The sequence below is a fragment of the Coregonus clupeaformis genome, chromosome 29 (genome assembly GCF_020615455.1).
Source record: "Coregonus clupeaformis isolate EN_2021a chromosome 29, ASM2061545v1, whole genome shotgun sequence".
In the NCBI taxonomy this organism is placed as follows: Eukaryota; Metazoa; Chordata; class Actinopteri; order Salmoniformes; family Salmonidae; genus Coregonus; species Coregonus clupeaformis.
In genome coordinates, this window is record NC_059220.1 from 9,130,723 (window position 1) to 9,150,152 (window position 19,430).

At 42.3% G+C, this 19,430-nt stretch overlaps 1 protein-coding gene across 1 annotated transcript; it reads right to left on the reverse strand.

Annotated features, from left to right (window-relative positions):
- Positions 1–2,047: 2,047 nt before the first annotated feature.
- Positions 2,048–18,912, reverse strand: foxo3a (forkhead box O3A). The gene is made up of 3 exons (XM_041854620.2): positions 18,614–18,912; positions 17,383–18,225; positions 2,048–4,671 (listed from the first exon to the last, which is right to left on the reverse strand). The coding sequence occupies exons 2-3, from the start codon at positions 17,944–17,946 to the stop codon at positions 3,199–3,201; spliced, it is 2,037 nt and encodes a 678-aa protein (XP_041710554.1). The 5' UTR covers positions 17,947–18,225; positions 18,614–18,912; the 3' UTR covers positions 2,048–3,198.
- Positions 18,913–19,430: the final 518 nt, after the last annotated feature.

A 19,430-nucleotide genomic window follows, 5' to 3' on the forward strand; every position in this document is an offset into this window, starting at 1 on the left:
CTGATTGAAGTGGATTTAACAAGTGACATCCATAAGGGATCATAGCTTTCACATGGATTCACCTGGTCAGTATGTTATGGAAAGAGCAGGTGTTCCTAATGTTTTGTACACTGTATTTAGCAGATCTTAGCTTAAAACAATTATAATTACAAGTATAAACTTCCGCCATACATATCCAAAACCATTATCAGCAATTTCGATAAGTCAGGTATACCTTTATCTCTTGCCCGTAGATATTTACCATACTGTACCTTTCAAATATTTAATTATTCTATTATCAACTACCCTAGCTGTATTGAAATATCTCAACACGCTCACTTCTCTTGGATACAGGGAAACTGATTGGCTCCAACAAAGGATTGGCACATCCAATAAGAAATGGTCACAAGGTGCACTTCCACCAATAAGTCCACAAGGACAAGGGAGTGTTCTAATTCCTTTGTCACCATAAGGAGAGAAGGCTGTGATCGCCTGGACTGAACTGCATTATGAATGAATGACTGTGGATAGATGATTAACAATAATGCAATGTGGCTTGTTAAAGTTATTAATCAAGTTTGCCTCCACACACCATTCTATTCCTTCCTATCCCAAAAAGGCAGAACTATAGAAATGCTCGGTTATTAACAGAATCTGGTTGCAACCCCCCATTTTAAGGCGGCATGTCTCCCTAGCAACCATTTCCTATAGCAGGATGTCTGAGGACAAATGACATATAGGAAATCTAATAATGTTCTTATAAAGGGTTCCCCTTTGTCTCAGAACAGAGCCCTTCAGGCATTTTGCTATATAAATCCAATCAATTATTGTTCGGTTACATTTGCAGCAGCAGCGGAGTAAACATTTTTAAATACACCCTGCGATTGATATAAATATTCAATCTAATAGAATAACATCAATTTTCAAGACGATTATTGTGCTTCACAAAGCTTTTATTTACATGCACCATTTCTCAGACACACATAACATAATGCAAAGTGGAAATACATAAGGAAATGCCAACAAAAATAAAATAGGGTTGTGATCATCAGAGTTCTTTATAAAGCCCTTTTTACATCAGCAGATGTCACAGTGCTATACAGAAACCCAAACAGCAAGCAATGCAGATGTAGAAGCAATTCAGGAGGACCAGTGAGGTAAATAAGGACATAGGTAGGCAGTGGGTGTTGATCTGCCATACATGAAGTAATACTGTTTTATTTATTTAAAGGCGCAATCTGTAGTTTGAACAATAACAAAGAGACACCCCCACCGCTGATTTGGGATGGGGCTGGAGAAATGTAAGCGCTTTCAAACTCATGGACAGAGCTATGGATGCAAGGACCGACCATCCATGATATCCAAATGATAGTTTTAACCATGTTTTGAGGCTATACAGTGTTCATTTACATTTACATCGTTTACAAAGGAGTTTATATTTTGGGTGTAATGGGCTAAGCTAAGCTCATGAGGCATCTATGTTAAATTCTTCAAGAATCAATGGGTATGTATCATTAATTTACATAACTACAGATTGCTCCTTTAATGACGATAGGAACACAACTTGTTTCAGCATAAAACCAGTCTGTCAAATGGTTAATCATCGAATCATCCCAAAACCTATCCAACTACTGTATTCAAAATATGTTGTATTAGGAGTTTAAATCCATCTAAATTCATTACCAGGACCTCCTATGTTGGTGGTGCTATGAAGTTAGATGACAAGAAAAGAAGGAATCATTAAAACTTCTAACATTTCAACACAACAGCATAGGATAGCCGTAAAGCCTGTAGAATGATTGTTGATTTTAGATTTTGGTTAACGTCTCTTCACGTAATCCTACTCCATGTGGGAAATCATCTCAAAATATTGACTTAACGCAATAATTCATAACGTTGAGTTTATTGCTTCTGATTCTAAATGGAATGTTATTTTCTATAATCTCTTATTTTAGGCCTAGCCTATATGTCAATATTTAGCATGAGTAAATGTTTATTAAATGTAAATAAATCAGATGTTTGTAATTACATCGCTTTGTTTAAAGATTAACAACCACCCAACACCCGGGCCCTCATTCATGAGTAGGAGTGTTGATCTAGGATCAGGTCCCCCGTTCATAGAATCATATTTACGATGATCTAGAAGACAAAACTGATGCTGTATCAGCCCTCCTACTCTGACATGCTTTATTGAATACAGGCCGTGTTATAGCGCAGTCGGACATTGCAACTTCACAAGCAGAAACATGTCATCCTTTTTCATAACGTTCTTTTCAGGGTTTATCACGGGAGTATTGAATACCAAAATCACTGATGAAAATTAACAAAAGTTACATACAGTACAATTCACACCATGTGGATTACCTTGGACTTTAATATTACACATTTATAAACCATGATTTATGATATAGGTGTATGGAATGGTGCACTGATATAAGACGTTTCAAAAACACCAAGTATCTACAAAATAAAAGGTAACATTCGCTGGAGCTTCATAGATGTAAACAGGCAGTCAACCGCTGAACTGACGGATGGTTTGGTAAAAATATTGTGTTGGTTCATGTATGGTTAAGAATTATGACATGGGAAGCAGGGTAAAACAAGTTTAATTTGTATGTCTGTGTTTACAATTCACCGCATAAGGATAAATCCCTGAGACTTAAAAGAAGTGTCTATTTCACGTCTACATCTAAAATCCCACTGATAACACTGATGGTCATTGTCCCAGCTCCCAACACAGAGACTACACACACCTCTACAGTCCAGGCCATGTATTCACAAAGAGCCTCAGAGTACGAGTGCTAATCTAACGTCAGTTTCGCCTTTCAGATCACAATGAATATGAGAGGGAGGACCTGGTCCTAGATCAGCACTTCTACTGGCAGACGGTTTGTGAATACATGCCTTGAAATCTGACTCAAGCCTCCTTTTTTGGACCATGGTTTCGTGTACAAGAAGCTCATCTCCATCTTGTAGACAATTTTTAAAAATGCAGTTCTAAATATGTAATGCCTGATAATAAAAACTTAGCCCTACTACACGTTGCACACTATCCATGAGTCGTGAAAGCTCACCTGCAATGATCACTCTCTATACTGATCAGGGTTGGGGTCAATTCCATTTCAATTCAGTCAATTCAGCAAGTACACTGAGATTCCATTGAATTGACTGAAATCGAACTGACCCCAACCCTGACACTGTTCTGAGACAGTACGCCAGCTAGCTTGGAACCCAGCTTTGGGAAGAAGAGGTTTGTTTGGAGCTGGAGAATCCCCCTGCTGTACTTAAACTATTAGTGGTCTGAGCGCCAGAGAGCAGGTGAGAGTCGTCAAAGCTGAAGTCAAGGCAGTCAGCGTCCATCGGCTCATTACGCATGGTAGTCTCCATGTCACAGTCCAGGCTGCTGTTGAACACCTCCAGATCAAGGTCTGCAGGGATTGGGAAGCGGTCCTGAGCATTCAACTGCAACATGCTTCCAGATCTGCTGTTGTTGGTACCAGAGCCACCAAGCTGCATAGAAGAGTTTCTACTGGGAGACGGAAGGTGCTGGAGAAGCTGCTTGGCCTGCTGGGCCAATTCATTGCTTGAGCACAAGACTTCATTGTTAGGTGTTGACAAGCCAGTCTGAGCCCACCAACAGGGCACTGAGGAAGTCTGGGAATTCGGACCTGCAGCACAGTCCCGGTTTGATGACATCATAGGGTCCTTGCGGAGAAGCATGGCATTCCGCCGGGAATTCTGGGACAAAGTGACGGAGACGCTGGCTTGTGACATCAGCGGGTCAGAGTGTGTGAGCATGACGTCGCTGACATGGCTGCCACCGGTCTCCAGGTTCAGCAGGTCCTGCAGGGTGTGGTGGTTGTTGAAACGAGAGGACAGGCATGAGAAGGAAGCTTGGTGGTTCTCCTGGATGGTCTGCATTGGGGACTGACGTAGGGAGGCCACTGAGGAGGACGGGGGGCTGAGCTGGAAGATGGTGCTGGGAGTGCCGAAGCTGCCGGAGGATGGGACGCCCAGACTACTACTGCTTCCTGGACACGTGAATGTAAACACTGAGCTCCCCGTCTGATTGCTTCCTCTGCTCTCCACTTCCTGCCCCTGGGGCTGCTGGGACGCAGTCAGGCTGATGTTGTCAAGAAGGTCGCCCATCAGGTGGTCAGGGAGACCGTCATTGAGGTTCATGGTAAGGGCAATGTCGGCCAGACCTAGGGGGCCGGTGGATGGGGACATACTGCTGGGACTGGAGTAGAGCATGGGGGAGAGGGGAGAGATGGAGTCTTCATCCAGAGCCTCGTCCAGCTCTGGGTTGGCCAGGATAGGGGAGAGGCGCCCACTGACCGTGCTGGCGTTGGAGTTGGTACGAGACCTGAAGTCCGTCCAGGTGTCCAGTTCGTCGCTGCTGCGGGACGTGGGACTTCCTGTCCACCTGGACAAGCTAGAAGATAAGGATAAACTCTCGGAGCTGCCATCTTGGACGGCCTGTAGGCCTAGAGCTGCCTTCTTCTTGGCGGCGCGGCCTCGAGCACCTTTGATCAGCTTGTTGCTGTTGTCCATGGATACGGCCCGTCGTCGTGGAGCTTTCCCACCTTTCCCACCCTCAGGGTTGACCATCCACCAGGAACTCTTCCCCGTTCCTTCATTCTGCACCCGCATGAAACGACTGTGGAGAGAGAGGTTGTGTCGGATGGAGTTCTGGAGATAGAGGAGAGGGTTGGTTAGAATTAGGTCACTTCAGTTTTGTGTAACACTTGAACAGGCTCATACAATGTCACATGTGCAATTAGAGTTACTACACAGGTAGAAGAGCAACAATATAACGTGATCGTTTTTTTAAATGGAGAATGAGCCCAATGCAAGTGGATTTAGCAGTATCGATTTCATTCCTGATGCAAATGTGTGAATTGTCTTTGATGTTAAAGATTATTGGCGGTAAGTGGCAACAATTGCTCCAAAACGTTGTTTTTCTATGGAGACTTGTGAAAAACATCTTAACCTCTGTAAAAATACCTATACTCAATTATACATACAGTTGAAGTCGGAAATGTACATCCACCTTAGCCAAATACATTTAAACCTTGTTTTTCACAATTCCTGACATTTAATCCTAGTAAAAAGTCCCTGTCTTAGGTCAGTTAGGATCACCACTTTATTTTAAGAATGTGAAATGTCAGAATAATAGTAGAGAGAATGATTTATTCAGCTTTTATTTCTTTCATCACATTCCCAGTGGGTCAGAAGTTTACATACACTCAATTAGTATTTGGTAGTATTGCCTTTACATTGTTAACTTGGGTCAAACGTTTCGGGTAGCCTTCCAAAAGCTTCCCACAATAAGTTGGGTGAATTTTGGTGTATTCCTCTTCACAGAGCTGGTGTAACTGAGTCAGGTTTGTAGGCCTCCTTGCTCGCACACGCTTTTTCAGTTCTTCCCACAGATTTTCTATAGGATTGAGGTCAGGGCTTTGTGATGGCCACTCCAATACCTTGACTTTGTTGTCCTTAAGCCATTTTGCCACAACTTTGGTAGTATGCTTGGGGTCATTGTCCATTTGGAAGACCCATTTGCGACCAAGCTTTAACTTCCTGACAGATGTCTTGAGATGTTGCTTCAATATATCCACATAATCTTCCTTTCTCATGATGCCATCTATTTTGTGAAGTGCACCAGTCCCTCCTGCAGCAAAGCACCCCCACAGCATGATGCTGCCACCCCCGTGCTTCACGGTTGGGATGGTGTTCTTCGGCTTGCAAGCACCCCTTTTTCCTCCAAACATAACGATGGTCATTATGGCCAAACAGTTCTATTTTTGTTTCATCAGACCAGAGGATTTCTCCAAAAGGTATGATCTTTGTCCCCATGTGCAGTTGCAAACTGTAGTCTGGCTTTATGATGGCGGTTTTGGAGCAGTGGCTTCTTCCTTGCTGAGCGGCCTTTCAGGTTATGTCGATTTGGACTTTACTGTGGATATAGATACTTTTGTACCCGTTTCCTCCAGCATCTTCACAAGGTCCTTTGCTGTTGTTCTGGGATTGATTTGCACTTTTCGCACCAAAGTAAGTTCATCTCTAGGAGACAGAACGCGTCTCATTCCTGAGCGGTATGACGGCTGCGTGGTCCCATGGTGTTTATACTTGCGTACTATTGTTTGTTCAGATGAACGTGGTACCTTCAGGCATTTGGAAATTGCTCCCAAGGATGAACCAGACTTGTGGAGGTCTACAATTATTTTTCTGAGGTCTTGGCTGATTCCTTTTGATTTTCCCATGATGCCAAGCAAAGAGGCACTGAGTTAGAAGGTAGGCTTTCAAATACATCCACAGGTACACCTCCAATTGACTCAAAGGATGTCAATTAGCCTTCTAAAGCCATGACATCATTTTCTGGAATTTTCCAAGCTGTTTAAAGGCACAGTCAACTTAGTGTATGTAAACTTCTGACCCACTGGAATTGTGATACAGTGAATTATAAGTGAAATAATTTGTCTGTAAACAATTGTTGGAAAAATTACATGCACAAAGTAGATGTCCTTACCAACTTGCCAAAACTATAGTTTGTTAACTAGAAATGTGTGGAGTGGTTGAAAAACGAGTTTTAATGACTGCAACCTAAGTGTATGTAAACTTCCGACTTCAACTGTATAAACTGGGCATTAAGCAGAAAAGCTAAATAAAAGGAGAAAACAATCGTATACACTGGTTACTACACTGCAGTTAGTTATACAATGTGTTTGTCTTCTTCTGGGAGATACAGTATTCCACTGCAGCTGTGACCCATTTTCTGTCTTCTGCGGTAAAAGGTCTAACAGATTTCCCTGGAGAGATTCTCAACCATGTAGCTTCTAAATTAAAGAGCTGGAGTACGTCTGTTCATTCAGGCTACACTAACGGAGTGCTGCCCAGAGCTGAGAAACCACCGCAGTAAGTCTGGCTCTGCAGCACCAGCGCTTAGAGAGGGCTGGGCTAATGAGATGTATGGATGGGAGTGGCTCTAGTCTTTCTACCATTTAGGCTAGCATCAGCTGACAGTTTGATTGGTGGTATTCAAATGAGATATATGCAAAAAATTAAACCAAAGACCATATGGGACAGAATAGGCCTACATATAAGCAATCCGCTAGAATCGCACAATAGTCTACAAACTCAGAAGTTCTGTGATGTGAGAGATATGGCTGACCAAGTCTGTCCATGGTGAAATATGGGTCATTGGGCCTGACCAAGCCGGTCTATATTTTACTTTGGGTCAATGGGTTGGTCTGGTGACAAACTTCCAGAAAAGCCCTCAGCCCTCGCTCACCGGCTCGCTCCAAGCCAATTAATGACAGGATTACACCAACCAGTGAACCCTTTCATCACCCAGTCAGTCAGGAGTGAAACATGCTTCTCTTCTCCTCAACTCTTAATGACTCATCAGCTTGTCTTTTTGTTATTGACTAGCCTGGCAAGGTTGATAGGATTTGGCAACAAGCTGAACACTGTGGTCATGACTAAGGTTAGTGGATTAGGGTAACACAAACCTACCTCATTAAGATCTAAATGTATACTTTGTTACATTATTTGTATTTCCCCCATGTATAATCCAATCAAACTATGAAGGCCCATTCTTGAATGCAAAGTCTTTGAACCCATGTAGCCCAATCCAGAACTTTTCCTTGTAAATCATAGAATACAAACATGTGTGATTGTTGTGATGCCTTTAAGAACACAAGGCCTCTGGGTGCGTTTTAGCTCAGCTGGGACTGTGACATCAAAAAGGAAGTTAATTCTTTGTGGTAGAGACAGTCAAAAGCCTCTTTCCTTTCCCTTACTCTCTAGACTGCATTTTTTTTGTATTTTCCCATATCTTGGAACTTCACGTTGACTATTCAGTTAAATGAATGCCTTTGTTGCCAAGATATGTAGTTGAACTCAAGCCCTCTAGGAAAGAGTAGGAATAACATTTTCCACAACCCTCTCAGGCAGTGACAAGTCCCAGCCCATTTAATTGAAAACCTCCTCAGAAACTTGGCTCAAAGCGTCTCGTGCAGTGTGCAGACTCCCAAGTTCTCTTTTGTGTGGAGAAAGAAACAGGGACATGTAGAAGACTTCTCAGACATTATTTACAACAGTTGGCGTTCTTTTCAAACCAGTAGGCTAGCTGGCTGGCCACATCTAAAGGATATTGACTGAAATGAGGATGGATGTGTGACATTGAACAAATACAACATGGTAACAACCCTCTACCAGTTGTGTAAAATAGATCTAATGCAACATGCCCAATATAAAAAATCTATAAACACATACAAAGCAAGATACTCTAGATTCTCTGGTGGAATTGCAGAGTGAAAGATATTGCATCTTAAATGTGATCTCTATACTGTATGTGCTTCCTGTAGAAAGACGGCGCTAAAAGCAGGAACTGTAGTGCTCCCTTCCCCCACCCTGTCATTTCATAGCAGCAGTCCTGCAGCAGCAGCAGCAGCCGGTAGCACCCTTTACGCAAAGCCCCGTTGTGAACAGACAGAGCCTCTCCCTCACACACAAACCCTCCATTTCTCTCTCTCTCTCACTGCTGACCTACATAGTTTCCAGTCAGCTGATTGATTGTGCTCAGGCCACCAGCCAATGAAAAAATGGAGGTATGGAGCACAACAGCCAATGGCAAGCCTCCCATTGATTTAAAGCTAATCGTAGTAGGTAGGCCCATAACACTGCGTCAGAGCATTAGCTAGGGCTGGCACAATTATTGTATTATCGTGTAAGTAACCGACAATTATAGACAATAACCGTGAACCAAAACAAAATGCATAACTGTCTTAATACATTCATTTTAGGAGGAGGATTCAACTTAATTTTCAAGTAGTACTCCCGAGTGGCGCAGTGGTCTAAGGCCACTAGAGATCCTGGTTCGAATCCAGGCTCTGTCGTAGCCGGCCGTGACCGGGAGACCCATGGGGCGGCGCACAATTGGCCCAGCTTCGTCCAGGGTAGGGGAGGGAATGGCCGGCAGGGATGTAGCTCAGTTGGTAGAGCATGGCGTTTGCAACGCCAGGGTTGTGGGTTCGATTCCCACGGGGGGCTAGTATGAAAAATGTATGCACTCACTAACTGTAAGTCGCTCTGGATAAGAGCGTCTGCTAAATGACTAAAATGTAAAATGTAAATATAGTTAACCCAATAGCAGTTTTAAATGTTTACATGGAAGGTAAAGTTCTTAATTATTTTACGAGCACAGAGTAGAACGGTACAGTCGGGAAGAAAAGCTTAATTTCCAAAAGTTTGAAGTGGTCAAAACCATTCGTTTTTGAGACACTGGTTTCACCAAAAATGTGTTGTATTCATTAGGGATGTCATAGCTCATTTTCAAAGATGCGTTATGATGGATTACAAGCTCAAAACAGCTTTCAACCAAAATGATGATTATGACAATAACGTGGTCATTTGCACGACAATTAATCGTTACCCAAAACTCCATAACCGTCACATCCCTACAATAGCTACATCAAAAGGGTTGCTCATCCATCTAACAACCTGACATAATGCATAGAATCAATACTCTAATAATAAGACTTCCAAACATTATGTTTGAAGGGACAAGTTATGTATTGAACGAGTTGGGTTGACAGCAAGGTTAAATAAAAGCTATTGAAGTTATATTATATATCTTGGCCAGGTCACAGTTGTAAATGAGAACTTGTTCTCAACTGGCTTACCTGGTTAAATAAAAAAAATGTCAAGGTTGAATTCAAGAACTGATGTATGACATAAAACATAGCGTTATTATCACAGCAGGAGCTGGATTAACTACTGAATATCTGTACATCAGAGACATAAGAAAGATGAGGAATGTATTTGATTTGTTTTCACAAGTACTTCACCCCTTATTTTGGTCACTAAACAGTCTCCATATACAGTGCATTCGGAAAGTATTCAGACCCCTTCACTTTTTCTACATTGTTACATTACAGCCTTATTCTAAAATTGATAAAATTATTTTTTTTCCCCCTCAATCAACACACAATACCCCATAATGACAAAGCGAACAGGTTAAATGTTTTTGCAAATGTATTACAAATGTAAAACAGAAATACCTTATTTACATAAGTATTCAGACCCTTTGCTATGAGTTTTGAAATTGAGCTCAGGTGCATCCTGTTTCTATTGATCATCCTTGAGATGTTTCTACAACTTGATTGGAGCCCACCTGTGGTAAATTCAATTGATTGGACATGATTTCTAATGGCACATACATGTCTATATAAAAAGGTCCCACAGTTGACAGTCTTAAATTGAAGAAGTTTGGAACCACCAAGACTCTTCCTCGAGCTGGCCGACCAGTCAAACTGAGCAATCGGGGGAGAAGGGCCTTGGTCAGGGAGGTCTTAGACTTCCTCCTTTGAAAATAAATCTCACATTCCATCAACGATCATAATAAAGAGCTACAAATAAAAAAAGTTCTCATAAAACTTAACTGGCTCTGAATTTCTTCATGTTACATCAAAGCAAACAAAAAAGTATTTGCCCAAGAACCCGATGGTCACTGACAGAGCTCCAGAATTCCTCTGTGGAGATGGGAGAACCTTCCAGAAGGACAACCATCTCTGCAGCATTCCACCAAATCAGACCTTTATGGTAGAGTGGCCAGACATAAGCCACTCCTCAGTAAAAAGGCACGACAGCCCGCTTGGAGTTTGCCAAATGGCACCTAAAGGACTCTCAGACCATAAGAAACAAGATTCTCTGGTCTGATGAAACCAAGATTGAACGCTTTGGCCTGAATGCCAAGCGTCACGTCTGGAGGAAACCAGGCACCGCTCATGACCAATACCATCCCTACATGAAGCATGGTGGTGACAGGGACTGGGAGACAAGTCAAGAGCGAGGGAAAGATGAACGGAGCAAAGTACAGAGACCCTTGATGAAAAACTGCTCCAGAGCGCTCAGGACTGGGCCAAGGTTTACCTTCCAAAAGGACAACGAACCTAAGCACACAGCCAAGACAATGCACGAGTGGCTTCGGGACAAGTCTCTGAATGTCATTGAGTGGCCCAGCCAGAGCCTGGACTTGAACCCGATCGAACATCTCTGGAGAGAACTGAAAATAGCTGTGCAGTGACGCTCCCCATCCAACCTGACAGAGCTTGAGAGGATCTGCAGAGAAGAATGGGAGAATATCCCCAAATACAGGTGTGCCAAGCTTGTAGCGTCATACCCAAGAAGACTCGAGGCTGTAATCGCTGCCAAAGGTGCTTCAACAAAGTACTGAGTAAAGGGTCTGAATACTTAGATAAATGTGATAGATTTATTTTTTATAAATTAGCAGAAATGTCAACAACAAAAAATTATGAGGTATTGTGTGTAGATTGATGAGGAAAAATAAATAATTTAATCAATTTTAGAATAAGGCTGTAACGTAACAACATGTGGGAAAAGTCAAGGGTTCTGAATACTTCCAAATGCACTGTATACTTCAATAAATGTTTTCAACCGGTACCGGGGGACCTTCAGACAGGTGTACAGTCGTGGTCAAAAGTTTTGAGAATGACACAAATATAATTTTTCACAAAGTCTGCTGCCTCAGTTTTTATGATGGCAATTTGCATATACTCCAGAATGTTATGAAGAGTGATCAGATGAATTGCAAGTCCCTCTTTGCCATGAAAATGAACTTAATCCCCAAAAAACATTTCCACTGCATTTCAGCCCTGCCACAAAAGGACCAGCTGACATGTCAGTGATTCTCTCGTTAAAACAGGTGAGATTGTTGACGAGGACAAGGCTGGAGATCACTCTGTCATGCTGATTGAGTTAGAATATCAGACTGGAAGCTTTAAAAGAAGGGTGGTGCTTGAAATCATTGTTCTTCCCCTGTTAACCATGGTTACCTGCAAGGAAACACGTGCCGTCATCATTGCTTTGCACAAAAAGGGCTTCACAGGCTATGATATTGCTGCTAGTAAGATTGCACCTAAAATCAACCATTTATCGGATCATCAAGAACTTCAAGGAGAGAGATTCAATTGTTGTGACGATTGGCTTCAGGGCGCCCAAGAAAGTCCAGCAAGCGCCAGGACCGTCTCCTAAAGTTGATTCAGCTGCGGGATCGGGGCACCACCAGTGCAGAGCTTGCTCAGGAATGGCAGCAGGCAGGTGTGAGTGCATCTGCACGCACAGTGAGGCGAAGACTTTTGGAGGATGGCCTGGTGTCAAGAAGGGCAGCGAGGAAGCCACTTCTCTCCAGGAAAAACATCAGGGACAGACTGATACTCTGCAAAAGGTACAGGGATTGGACTGCTGAGGACTGGGGTAAAGTCATTTTCTCTGATGAATCCCCTTTGCGATTGTTTGGGGCATCCGGAAAAAAGCTTGTCCGGAGAAGACAAGGTGAGCGCTACCATCAGTCCTGTGTCATGCCAACAGTAAAGCATCCTGAGACCATTCATGTGTGGGGTTGCTTCTCAGCCAAGGGAGTGGGCTCACTCACAATTTTGCCTAAGAACACAGCCATGAATAAAGAATGGTACCAACACATCCTCAGAGAGCAACTTCTCCCAAACATCCAATGCCCTTTCCAGCATGATGGAGCACCTTGCCATTAGGCAAAAGTGATAACTAAGTGGCTCGGGGAACAAAACATCAACATTTTGGGTCCATGGACAGGAAACTCCCCAGACCTTAATCCCATTGAGAACTTGTGGTCAATCCTCAAGAGGCGGGTAGACAAACAAAACCCCACAAATTCTGACAAACTCCAAGCATTGATTATGCAAGAATGGGCTGCCATCAGTCAGGATGTGGCCCAGAAGTTAATTGACAGCATGCCAGGGCGGATTGCAGAGGTCTTGAAAAAGAAGGGTCAACACTGCAAATATTGACTCTTTGCATAAACTTAATGTAATTGTCAATAAAAAGCCTTTGACACTTATGGAATGCTTGTAATTATACTTCAGTATACCATAGTAACATCTGACAAAAATATCTAAAAAACACTGAAGCAGCAAACTGTGTGAAGACCAATACTTGTGTCATTCTCAAAACTTCTGACCACGACTGTAGTGAGGCCTGTGTACAACCGCCATGTATGTGTTCGTGAGATTCTCATCCTTTACACAGAGGGGTCATATTATTGTGTAGCCCAAACTGTTCGGACGCTACAGATGATTCTGTGAGAAGACCGATTTTCCGAATGTTTCATGGTCTGACAAACACCGCTCTAGCACCTTTCACCGCAGATGCGGAAGTGTTACATAGGTGGATGTGGTGGATTGGGACACATCTAATGCAAAAAAAAAACAGATCTCTCTTAAACTGAAGGATTTTAAATTAGGGATTTGTTATTATGCCAATTAAATTTCCACGCGGGTGCGGAAATCGACCTTATTAAAATGTTCTCTAAATAAGCTTTGTTGTACAATAAAAATATAAAATACACTGTATTTCAAACAGTCAGCAATAATCGAATGAATTCAGGGTTTGCGAAATTATACCAAGGCTAAATATAAGCCTTCCACAACCATCATTTCATCAAAAAAGTTTAACCGGCTTTTTTGCAATAATCACTGATCTGGCTTTTTTATTACTTGTGTTAAAATAGTTTATTTTATTTTATTTTTTTATTAACCTGCATTGTTGGGAAGGGCTTGTAAGCCAGCATTTCGCGGCAAAGGCTACATCAGTTGTATTCGGCGCATTTGACAAATAAAATGTGATTTTGAATTTGATTTTAATTTTACTAACTTGCAGCAGGCATTATAGAAAATTAACACAGGTCTCATAATCACTCAAGCACAAGCCTACGTGCTAGTGAGTAGCCAGCTAATCTTTATATTTAAAGTTGAGCCAAATTGGATTTATTTGCTAGCTAACAAGGTAGAACAGTTGAATTGTATTGAACAAACCCTTCTGTCCGTCTCAACTTATTGAACAGCATGCTAGCCTGTCCACTTTGTTCAGATGTTGAAATCAAGTGGCCTACCTTATTTCTCAGAATGAGAACGAGTTGCCAATTCCTTATATAAATTGTGTTTTATGCTTATTGCACATTTATAAAACACAGACTAGACAGCTAGTATAACAGTCTTCAGCTAAAATTCTGCTAGCGGTATGTGGTACTGCAATACTCTGTGCGACAAACTGAGCATTAATTTTCTAGAATGAATGTTCATTGATACTCTTATTTTAAATAGCGTCTCCTCTGCATTCAATTTGAGCAGTTGAGACATAAAAAGGGTATCGTTAAAGGTCATCTTCTCTATTACAGTAAAATAATGTCTCAATGTGTTTTGAAGTCCATATGACCGATTCTACTGGAACAAACCTCAAATGGTGAGTTGAAACCACTTGTCAGAGAGGAAGAAGTGATCTCTCATCATCTTTGTTGTTGTGAGTGGCAGGGGGTTGGTGTGTGTGTAAACAGAGGAAGAGGTGAAGCGAGATGTTTCACTCTCGCCAAAATCTGTCCAAAATAAGCCCAATGTGTTTCTATGGGCTTATTTTGGACCTAAGCTTGTCACCTTCCTTCCCGGCTTTGGCACAAGTTGTTAGGGGGGAGACACGAGCATCTCCTCATTATATCCAGATCTCTGGTGTAAATGGGAAGGTGAGACCAAAAAGACAACATGAGCGAACCAGCAGACAAACGCTCATAACAATTGTTTTACTTGATTCTTGCTATACAGGCATTTGGAATATCGCGCAAAACCAAAAACAAATAAATTGAATTAGTTTGATATATATGGCCCAGCCCTACGTTATTACTATGATCATTATTCCTTTCCGTAGATGGAGACAAACATCTATCCCGCATCCAACAGTTGTAACGGATTACAAACCTAGGCTATTTCTATTTCCAGACCCCCCCCCCAATTTCAATCCAGCAAATCTGAAGCTTTCATTAGACTTGATTCCATGGCGGGTGGATTTGTTTTCCAGGCCAAACTAATCCCTGGAATGAAACAGAGACAGGAGACAAGAGCGCAGAGAGCCTTGCAGACCAACATATAGACTAGCCCGAATGTAACCACCCAGGCCTCTCTTCTAGTGCCCTTATACCCTATAAGGGCACTAGAAGAGAGGCCTGGGGGTGGATTCACTACGAACTAAGCAGAAGAAAACGGACCGAAACGGAGAGGGACTACCTGAACTTTTCCAATAAACGCTTGTTTTTTGCTGTTTACGGTGCAAAACGTTTTGCTAAAGGTATGCACTACTGACTACAGCCCAGGGTTAGTGGGGGCACAATAAGAGAAGCCTGAAAAAATATATACTTCATCATCTGCCTATTCCCATTTTATCAGTATCTCCACTAGGGAGAAATAAAAAGAAAAGCACTCCCTTCACTGGTATGATTAGGCTGTTGAGGACTAGTAGTGAGTCTTTTGTTTTCATCCTCAGCTGTATGGATCCGTTTTACATAATGAATGGCTATCACTCACCATCTACCAACACAATGAATAGCTATCTTTCATCACGTCCCAAATGGCAGCCTACTATTCCTTACACCGTGCACTATGGGCCCCTAGTTAAAAGTAGAGCATTATAAAAAGGGGCTAATTTCAGACACTTGTGTTTAACTGCCCCTTGGTTATGATCGTTACTGACAACCGTGGTTATAAATCCACTCAAACCAAATAATCACTAGCCTAATCTTTCACTAGCATAACAACTGGTTAGCCTAAAGTGTTTTAAAGTTACAAGAAGAGTGTTTTTTTGTTGTGATTTGAGATTTGCATTGAGCCCTGCAGGCCAGAAGTCCTCTACTACATGCAAATACCCCTTACTCTCGGTTTCCACTAGTTACCACAGCCACAAAGTCAAAACGGCTATTTTGTAAAAATTAATGAAAACAACAATTAGCTTTTTGGTCTTAATTTAAGGTTAGGCTACCCCATTCATAGACGCTAACTGTTTTAGCGCCTATTGACGATAGTATCTTCTGACCTGGGGAGTTTTGTTAAGTGCCCCGATGCTTGCTGTAAACATTAACACGTTGCTTGCGGTACTGTTTTGGAAACATAAAGAACATATATTTTATATCTGCGAGAAATAATTTTCAAAAAAACTAAAAGGTTAAATTACTACACACCTTTATAGGGTTAGTGTTCCACATGTCCATGTTACTGCGCTTGTTTACCGAAAACAAACAGAAGACAAGTGGTATGCTCCTAACACGTAAATTGGGAAGTGTAGTTTCGTTGGATGGAGGCACCCATAACTGTATGGATCTGTGCAAAACTGCTACAGTAAGTTAATTTTTTATTTGAAGGATTCTTTCTTGCTGATGAAAGGGCCATGTGTTTCGTAAAGCCATTACGCAAGTGATGATTGACGTTTCTAAATGTTAAAACACAGCATGGAGACTGTAGTCCACATGAGCCAGTCATGGGCGAAGCTAATCGCTGAAAACTGTAGGGAGAAGGCAGAATGCTGCCTAGAGTTTTCGAGAGCTAGTGTTAGGCATAAGTTTAGCAGTGTGGTTAAGCTCAGAGTTAAGGTTCAAATCTACTTTTAAAGAGAAATTGTCGAAATAGGCAGGGTCTATGAATTTGTGGTTATGACCCCTGATACAACTGTGGCAGTCAGAGGAACTATCCACTCAGTGTTACAGTCAGAAATAGAATCCTAGTAGCCTGGATCCAAAACGGAACAATTAGGTTTGGATCCAGACGAACAGTAGCCTATAGCCCAACTCTCCTAAACCAGACCAATAATGAAGGCCTATATGGTTCTGTCCTAAATGCATGACAACACCCGATTGTCCTGACCTTCTCAGAATGGTCTTCATCATGGTCTTCATCAAGAGGGCTGAATGACTGAATGGGTGCATCTTTTTCTATTACAGTACAGCACTGCGTCATGGGGTGACAGGAGAGCTGTTGGCAACAGTCATCAGTGATATCTGCGTGGGGCCGGGACGGTCCCTGGGCAGTGACGCATGATTCGGTACATTCTGGGATCACCCTGTTCTTAATCAGGCAGCCACACACTGTCCATTCCCAGTTGGTTATCATTAAAGAACACTATGGCCTCATCTCATATAGAGGCCTAACCCCATCTCATCTTATACACGTCGAGGGACATGGTCTAACATAGAATACCATACTGTGGTCCTTGGTATGCATGTATTTGAATGCGCCCGAGTGTGTATTTGAATGCGCCTTTAAAAATGTTGGAATACTTGATGTAATTTGATTCAAATAAAGTATTTAACATGTGCGTGCGTGTGTCCTCTACAATATGTACACTACGGACCTAAAACATGGGTTTACTCCCAAGTGAAAGCAATGTATTTCTTTAACAATTCAGACGCCACCTTCAGATGACAGTGTACCCTAAAAACACATGGGCTCGGTCACACAGCGCTTTGTTACAGTGTTCTGACTGAACGCATCATCCCATATGTGATGTCACCCCACTCACACTGCTTACCTTCCAGCCTGCAGAGCTGTTGCTGTCCCCTTTGTCGTTGAAGTAAGTGACGGACCTCACCATCCACTCATAGATCTGGGATAACGTCAGCCTCTGGTCCGGGGAGCTCTCTATGGCCTGGGTGATGAGGTCCGCATAGGAGTAGTTCCCCCAGGCATTCCTCCGAGCTGAGGACTTCCTAGGTTGGGAGGCCAGGCCGTTGAGAGCTGAGACAGCATGCGTCTGTAAGGACCTGGGGGACCCATCAACATTATTCCCTTCCTCTTTGGAGGTTGGGGTTAGTACTTCTTTCTTAGTGGTAGTGGTGATATTTTGGTGTTTAGAAGAGTTATTTGTGATCTGGGGTATAGTTATGCCACCATTCACATTGTTGACAGGAGTGGAGCTAGAGATGCTGGGCGCTGTGACGTCATCCTCCTCGTCTTCATGGATGATGTCATCGTTCGATTCGGGCTTCCCTGTGTTGGACTCTGGTCGAAGCAGAGGCCAGGTACAAGACCTAGGTCGTTTCTGGGGCTCGAAGTCTGGATCGATGTCAATTTCATTGTGCGATACTAAAGCCATATTCCTCTCCTCGGGTTGTCGCTTGTATTAGGTATACATTGATTAACAAAGTTGCATTCCATTAATAAAAGGCTATTTGTTTGGTTGTCATGCAGACTCATTAATACATCATGAACACAATATAGCTAGTGTCCACATTCCACACCTCCAGCTGATGATAGAATTCCACGTGCGTCCAGTCGACTGTCTTCTACCTGCTGATCGCAGCAACATTGATGGCGCTTTTTAAAAGTCCATTGTTTTATGTGCATGGAGCTAGTACTGCAGCGTCTGTTTGTACTTTGTAAAAAAAATATATATATATTTGTTAATACATTCGTTTTAAGGGATTCAATGTAATTCCATCACCTATCTTTGGAATGCGTCCTCAATTAATAGGTACCGCGTTAGCTACTCAATCAACAGCGTTCCGTTTGCCCGTGTTTATTTACCATTTCCAACATGCGGGTTACATACACATTTAAAACTAGCACCTTCACATTCCGAATGGAGCTGCCATCTTGACCATTTCCTTTCGAAGTCCTTTATCATCCGTTTAACTATGAGCAGAGCACCACCGAGAGCTTTCTTTCACTGCCTCCAGTGAGCTAGCTACCGTTACTCGTTACCATCGAGACATTATTTTCAGCATTTGCACAGAGTCCAATTGTAGAGTTTAGCTACTTACAAAATGTTGCATGTCGAAATTCGATTAAATAAAACCTTCGCTCCGTCTGTGATTCTGCGCTCCGTCTCCTCATCTCGAGTAGCCCTGCACAACACACACACAACCTCCAAGGCCATCCCTAACTGGCTACTAGCACTGTAGTACAATACAATTAGCCTAGCAGCTAGTAGTCCCAGAGGACAGAACAGACCTGCCCCCTGGATTGCGCGAAAGGAATCAGCTTTTAAAGTGACACGCTGTATTGCATCACATTGACAGGTTGGAACATTTCAACTGAAAGCGAAATGAATGCAACATACTAACGCCGCGTTCATGTGCTAGTGGAAACAAGGAAACTCAACAATTTCCGACTTGCTGCTGGTTGTAGTTAAACAAGCGCTGCGTTCAATGAATTGGCTAATCAGACATTTCCGAGTTTCCTAGTTCTGACTAGTACCTGAACGCAGCACAATAGCATAATTTAAAGACCCAATATGCAGGAATCGCTCCGCCATTTCCTGGTTGCTAAAATTCTAATAGTTAGCCTAATTTCAGTTTAGGTGACAAAACAAGCACTCAGAATGTAGAGAATAATTTACATTTTTAATAACCAAAAATATTGCATTGTCTGTTGTTTGAAGCTAGTGTACAAAACCGAAAGTAAAACAGGCAAAAACTAAATGTAATAATGGAAAGCATACTGAAGTAGTTCCCTCTTGGTGATCATCTTGGTGATCATTTTAATTAAATAATACAGTACATCACTTATTAAAATAGACAATCCTTTTCATCACCAGATTTCAAAATAAAATAGCAATGCACCTCAAACCAGGAGTTC